This window comes from Astyanax mexicanus, chromosome 21 (genome assembly GCF_023375975.1).
Source record: "Astyanax mexicanus isolate ESR-SI-001 chromosome 21, AstMex3_surface, whole genome shotgun sequence".
Lineage (NCBI taxonomy): Eukaryota > Metazoa > Chordata > Actinopteri > Characiformes > Acestrorhamphidae > Astyanax > Astyanax mexicanus.
The window spans coordinates 35,974,147-35,981,968 of NC_064428.1; the positions used below are offsets into that span (position 1 = coordinate 35,974,147).

The 7,822-nt window shown below is 33.7% G+C and overlaps 1 protein-coding gene across 1 annotated transcript in view; it reads right to left on the minus strand.

Moving 5' to 3' along the window:
• LOC103045825 (GTPase IMAP family member 7-like) overlaps positions 1–4,423 on the minus strand; it is a 9,689-nt gene extending 5,266 nt beyond the window's left edge. The window contains exons 1-3 of the mRNA XM_022674483.2: positions 4,263–4,423; positions 325–421; positions 101–196 (exon numbers count right to left, since the gene is read on the minus strand). Of these exons, the coding sequence (XP_022530204.2) occupies positions 101–196; positions 325–421; positions 4,263–4,284 (215 nt within the window). The 5' untranslated portion in view covers positions 4,285–4,423. The remainder of the gene's footprint in view (positions 1–100; positions 197–324; positions 422–4,262) is intronic.
• Positions 4,424–7,822: the final 3,399 nt, after the last annotated feature.

Sequence of the window (7,822 nt, forward strand, 5' to 3'; positions counted from 1 at the left end):
GAAACTGCACAGAAAATCACTGTGTGAAAATATCCTAAGGCCTAAATTTACCATAAAGAGGTATATTTTCTATTTATTTATTATGTTGTTTTTTTTTTACCTGTGAGAAGACTGGGAATGATTTCCTTCAAAAGTGATCGGTGTATCCATGGAGTGATGCTCATTAGAACACGCCCAGGTATTTTGAGGACCATCACTGCAAAAAGTATTACAAAGGCTTTTGTGTAACTGAAAATCAATAAATCACATTTTATAAATTTAACCTTTATTACTAAGTGTTTCTTTAGTGTCTAAAAAAGGTAGTTTAAAAAATGGAGACCAAACCTTCTATCAGGACAGAGCTCAGTTCTGCTGTCTTGGTAGTTTTCACACTTCTTTCCTAAACATCTGATGCAGCTGATCCATATGTCACTCTCTTGAACTTACAGACAGAACAGAAATAATTGTGGGAAAAGTTATGACACTCTTCTGCCAAAATAAAGCCAAACTATATTCAGTTCTCCTGTACATTTTATGCACTTATATTTGAGAAGGAGTGCAACATGTGTGTGATCTGTGTGTGAAGATTAATCTGAAAACTTTCATACGTTTAGTTTTTTAAGCAAGCTAATAATGTCACAAAATCTGGCCACAGCCTCTTCCACTAACTTTTCACTCATTTTCAAGAACCTGGTGATATATTGGCAGTCAGGGATATAGCAGCAAATTCTGGGCCCCTATCCATGCCAGTACACAAGGAATGTGAGCCAAAAAAAAAAAAAATCCAGATTTTCAATTGATTAAACACACTAATACACACACACACTCTCTCTCTCTCTCTCTCACACAGCGATCCATTAAAGCTCTCAATTATTTGCCCTATTGCAAAAATACCAGCATTTCATTTATTTTAATAAAGATTTTAATTAGGATTAATTACAGAATACCGTTTAATTAATACAATTATTTTTAACAGACACAACGAAAACAAATATATTTAATTTGCCAATCTAATCTAATATGTATTATTTTATTTACAATTTTAAAAAACCTAGTCTAAAATAATAATTTATTTAATAGATCTGTTTTTTTTATCTATTGACATCACAACCAAATCATAAACTAGATATAAATACAAATTTAATACAGGAATTTGGTCACATTTTAACATTTAATTATCATTATAATAATTTAATTAATTTAATAATTTAATTCAATTTTTAAATCCAATCAAATTATTTTATAATATTGAAAATACTAATTGCAAATTGTGAATCCAATCTTGCACCACGTCTTCATTACCTTGTTTATGGATTAATCGGAGCTCAACTCTGAAAAGAAAAATGTCGAAATTAATAGTAAGTAATATTCTGATCATGATTAAAACATGTAAATGCTGGTATTTCCTTTTTGGGATGGAGACAAAAATAATATGACTATTGTGTAGTGTGATATGCCTGGTAGACTATTGTTGATGTTGGTTTTGATGCTTTTCAAAAAAAAAAAAAATGTGCTGAATAAAAGAGCTTTAATATTATACTGGAGTTAACTTTAATGGGGGAAATAAACAACTTTAAAAAAAAACCGTGCCGTGTGTGTGTGTATGTACTAACTTGTTAGTGTGTGTGTATGTATGTATGTATGTATGTATGTATGTATGTATGTATGTACTAACATGTTAGTGTTTAGTATACTATTAATAATGTATATTTTTTGTTTGAAGAATTGAAGCAGACCCGCGCACTAAATGTGCTGCGCTGCTCTGCTCTGCGCCGCGCCGCGCCATGGCTGAGACAGACAACTGAAACGTTTTTTTAAAATACTAAATTTCTGTCATTGACCGTTTTCTTTTAAGTCACATTAATTATCATTTATTTTATGGATCAGTATTATTTCTGAGGTTTAGTTTTGGTTTTATTTTAGTGTAGGAGTGATAAGGCTCGGAAAGTTGAGAATCTCGGTGCTACCTTTTCAACCCGTGCTACCCTTGTCTTCAATTTAGAAAACGTAAAAAATACAACAAAGCACGATATTAGACACCATATTAGAAAATACTCCCGACAGAGGCCTATCTGCTAAATCACTGTATCAGGTTGTTAAGGTCGCACGATATAAGAAACCGCATTTCAATAGCTTTAATTTATTATTTTTTTTTTAATTGTCACTGATATTTTTAACTACGATTTACACCTTTTCAATGATAATTTATTTTACTAACCTCAACAATTTAATGGAGGAAATAAACAACTTTTAAAAAAGAAAACAATCAGCCGTGTGTGTGTATGTACTAACTTGTTAGTGTGTGTATGTATGCATTGTATGTGTATAAGTCTGTACTAACATGTTAGTGTTAGTATACTATTAATAATGTATATTTTTGGTTTAAAGAGTTGAAGCAGGCCCGCGCACTAAATGTGCTGCGCTGCGCTGCACCGCACCGCGCCGAGCCACGGCTGAGCCAGACAACTGAAAAAATCAATACCCGTAGTACCCTAGTATTTAATTAAAAAACGTAAAAAATACAATAAAGCACCATATGAGAAACCATATTTGAAAATGCTCCCGGCAGAGTCCTAGGTGGGATATGTGGATATGCTAAATCACTGTATCAGGTAAAGTTAAGGTCGTATACGGTATTAGAAACCGCATTTCAATAGTTTTAGTTTATTGATATATTTTTAAATTGTCACTGCTATTTTTAACTACGATTTACACTTTTTCAATGATTACTTAATCAGGGTGAATTTAACAGGCACTAATCAACTAAATACTAAATACTTAAAAATGATTTAACCGCATCCCTCTTTAAACTTTCGGATGGGAGCGAGGCTGAACCTGAGCGATTAAGAGAGCGCGCGCGGAAGAGACAGGAGGCGAGAGAGACTGACTGGCTAAAAGGTACAAATCTGGACTTCCTGTGGTTAAAAAAACGTTGTATTTCAGAGGAAACACAAGTACAAGAATAGTACTAATATCGTACCTCTGTATGTTTTTTTATTGCTGTGATTCATGTGGGTGATATACTTTTGCTGGCTTTTAGGTTGTGCTTGTTACATGCGCCTGAACCCTCCTTTTCTAATTTCGAGTAAATTAATAAAGATGAATAAATTAACTTATCCCATCTTGTGCGTGTGATTGTTCTAGCTTCTAATCGGACAACACTGAGTTATCAAAGGTGGTGGCAGCATTATGCTACCTGGCTGAAGTTTATTACAAAGCAATAATAAGTGTAATAAATTTCACAGTCAGCGCGAGCGAAAAAAAAGCTGTAATAGAATAATATTCATTGTTAACCCACTGTATTATTCTATTATATATAATATAATATATGAGATTATAATAGTCCTTTCGCTACAGTTAGGTCAGCAAAGGTCAATTGTTTTTAAATTAACTTAATCGTGAAATAACTTCCATCACTTTACAATTTACAAAGACTCAATTTTCCGGCACGAGTACAAGTATCACAGTATCTAGTAAGTATATCAGACACTGAGAATAAGATGTTGTTCAAAATAAGTCAACGCACTGTAATCCCAAAACAGAATGTAAAACAGAATCGTCTTTTGGTTTCATTTCACAAGAAAGGCGAGAATAATGAAACTAACTATTAAGTATTTATAACTATTATATTATATTATTTTACTATTATATTACATATTTATAACTATAAAGTACTCATAATGTTTCATGTTTTTTTTTCACACAAAGCAGTTCCAGTAATGTTACAGTAAATTATTACGAGGCAGATCAAGGTTATTAGTTATTCTGACAAACACACACCAAAAAACACTGTCAATAGGAAATATAAGCATATCACACATTGTGGATGTATTCTCAAAATATAGTCATCCTACTGTACTCACAATACAGCTTTTTTTATTAAACAAGGTATTCATATCATTTTAATATGATTTTCCAGTGAAATATTTCAAATTAATTTGAAATTATATTTTTTGTCAAAAAAGAAATGTACAAATTTGTTAAGACAGCATCTAGGAGTATATGTGAACCTTTTTTATTCGTAATAAAATATATATTAAATGTGTATAATTTCTATAATACTATAATATAATTTCTAATAAACCTAAGCCTAGTCTAGTAATGCTCCGTAATTTAAATTAATTTAAATTAGATTTTTTTTTTTTTTTTTTACCGTGGAAGTAAACTATTGTCTATATAGGCTTAATCCCTTTCTGGCAATTTTTGTCACTCATTTTTATACAGCAGTCCTGTGCAGCTCTAGACTTTGTTAATTTTGGTAAACAAGCTAAATAAATTCTCACCTGGAAGATTTGTTGTATCCATGATCACAGATCACTTCTCTTTAGCCGACTTTTTGGCTGAACACAGACTGAGAAATGACTCAACAGAACACTTTACCAAAACTAAAGCCAAAACTGTAGAGCAGGCAGTAAAGCAACTATTCCTGGAATAGCCCTTCCCCTTGTGCATAGCATCTAAGCCCCAGTGACAACCCCAGCCCCAGGGACAACTGTTAAATGCTCCGCCTCAAAATATTTACTGGCCCACTCAAAAGCGAAGAGTCAATTGGACAGCAGATTACAGTTTTTTGTAGTTATTCAAAACTGATTTGTCAAAACATGGTTCCGCCTTCTAGATAGGAGCGAATCATTTCATTGCATTATTTGAAATCTTGATTATTTTGCTGATGCTGTTGGTTAGGCTTGGGGAAAAGGAGGGGGATGGTGTATCAGAGGAACTGTAGAAAACTGTAGAAATACTATAGAAATTGTAGAAACTGTAGAAATACTATAGTGGTGATGACAAAAAGATATGTACAAATATATCATTATCTTCTAGGAGATGTGCCATAAAATGACAGAATTTTTAACCTATTTCTTTTTCAGGAGGCCAGAAAGCTGCCAGAAAGTTATCTTTTATTTGTAGTACAAAAATGCAGTATCAAATGTGCAGTTATTTTAAAAGCCACATTTTAAAAGATAAATAATTAATCCATACAATCAAAATAAATAACAACAATCAATAGTCAAAATAACAGGATATATACAAAAATACATATTGATATTTGTATACATTCTACTGCTGAACTGCAGTCCATCCATATATTTATATAGATCATTCAAAAGCCTTTGAAATAAGATTTATTTATATGATTTTACAGCTTGGTATATATATATATATATATATATATATATATATATATATATATATATATATATATATATATATATATATGCTGCAATAAACTTTAGAATATTGTTATTGTTTTTTGTTTCTTCATTGCTACAGCCTAGGCAAGACAAGGAAGACAATGTTAACATTTTACATCTTATAATTTCAGTTAACAGCGACTGCTTACTAAAATAACATCATAATAACATCATACATAAAATCAATGGAGAGAGCCGCTGCATGCCTCGGTGCATGCCGGGTTGCGTTGCGTTTAACGCAGCTCCGCCCTCCGGCTCAACTTTATTCAAATAAATCCGGCCGCCGCACTGTGTCCAGTCCAGCCAATCAGGGAAAAGCAGGCTGCGTCCAGCCAATGAGGGAAGAGCAGGCTTCGTCTTCACACACACACAAGCCTCTTACACACACACACACACACACACACACACAGAACAGGCGCCTTTCAACCACAGAAGAGAAGCTGAAAGCGGCAGAATATGGATTTATAGAGCTATAGGTTACAGTGAGGTTGGTAAAAAAAATAAAAATATTAAACTTATGACTGTATACTTTTGTTGCTTCATTTTAATTCAAAAACGAGCAAGGAGATCCAGCGCAGCGGATTGCGTTGAAAAAAAGTGCCAGTGGACACGTACCGTAAGGAGCTGGTAACTGCCTGTGTCTGTAGTCTACAGGCAGTTACCAGCTCCTTAGAACCCCGGACTTGAGAAGGTGCGTTAAATTGGAACTGGAACACGGAGCTCCGAACAATGTAACCTCTGAACTGAACGCTTCCTAGTTTAAAAACGAGGGCATTGAATTCCGGAATTCCACAAACGTACAGTTAATTAAATTAAAACCCCGTTTATGCTTGTAGATGCTAGATTTCGGATGAGGTCACTATAAATCTCATCCCCCCCCCCCCCCCCCCCCCCCCCGTCCCCAGTGCCATCTGCGCCCATGGACTGTGGTGAGTTTCCCAAATTATGAGTGTTTCCCCCCGAAAAAATACTTTAGTAAGTTATGCCGTTATTCATCACGTTCTTAACCGAATAGAATTCTAACGATCGTCTTAAGCGCAGTTCCTTCTAAAACAGTAGGTGCCACCAATGTTCCTTTAACAAAAGTACAGACGACCTGTAGCTGGGTTCGGTTTATTTTCAGTAATAACTGGTGTAATTGTTATTATTGACTCAATAAACCCCATGTATAAGTAGATTTATTGGTAACACTTTATAATACTGTTCCATAGTTAATAGGTAACTAAGCAGGAACTAAGCAGTAACTAATTAATAGTGCTGCATTAACACCTAAATATTTTCTATTAACTACCAGGGAGTACTGAATAATTACTCAGTAGATAGTACTGAACTAATGATTATAGTAGTTCACTATTAACTTCACAATAATTACTGAGACTTACATTTCTCCCAGAAAACTACTTACTAATAATGTCTCCTTTATAATAACTATTCATTAATTACTGCTCAAATCAACATTAACTACTGAAAACCCTTACATGCCACCTGGGGAACTATAGATCTAAATCAGGCATATTTGAATTAAATGCATATTAATTGAAGGCATATTTGAATTAAACAAGTGAAACCATTTGTAGTAGTGGTAACCTTAATTACCTTATTATCCTCAGTTCCTTCCAAATATTAGCAACATATAGTAAAATACTACAGTGTGTATTTCTCTGCTTAACCATCAATTTTTGGAAGAAAAAACAACATTATAACGTAATATTATTGCATAGAAGACCTTGATGAAAGTTCTCCAGAAGGCATCTAAGACTCTAAGAATGACTGTAAGACTGTAATAATGTAACAATCACTGCTTTAATACTAGGTATCAGCCTTATAAAAGTGTATCTTCAGCGTTTGCAGTCTCACAGATATTTATTTTACTGCGCATTATTAGGGCAATTACGGTAATTTCACAGCGGACGCAGCTCTCCTGGTCCTTCGTGTAAATTCTCTGCTGTGCTGCTGCTGCTGCTGGAGGAGGATTAAGAGAAACTCTGCTGCTTTCATATTTCTGTATTTGATTGAAAATAAACTAGTAATCAAGATATTGAGATCTTTTCCAGCTTATTTTACCCCCGGATCAGATGAGGACTCTTTGTGGGTTGTTAACCAGCTTTAGGATGTGTGTTAGCTAGCTAAGTTAGCTAAGTTGTGTGTGTGTGTTAGTTAACTGGCTAAGTTAGCTAGGTTATGTGTGTGTTAGTTAACTGGCTAAGTTAACTAGGTTATGTGTGTGTTAGTTAGCTAGTTTAAATGTGTGTTAGTTAGCTAGGTTATGTGTGTTCGTTTGCTAGCTAAGTTAACTTTTATGTGTGGGTTAGTTAGCTAGGTTATATGTGTATTAGCAAGTTAAATGCGTGTGTGTTAGTTAGCTAGGTTAAATGTGTGTTAGTTAGCAAGCTAAGTTAGCTAGGGGAAATGTGTGTGTGTTAGCTAGGTTAATTGTGTTAGCTAGTTTAAATGAGTGTTTGTTAGTTAGCTAGGTTAAATGTGTGTTATTATTATTATTATTATTAATGTATATTTCCCTTTATAATACTGTGACATGATCTGCAGTTACTCCTCAGTAATTAGTAATTAGTTAACATGTTTCTCACTTTATAATACTGTGGTATGATTTACAGTAACTCCTAAAGAAGAACACAGTAACTCCTCAGTAA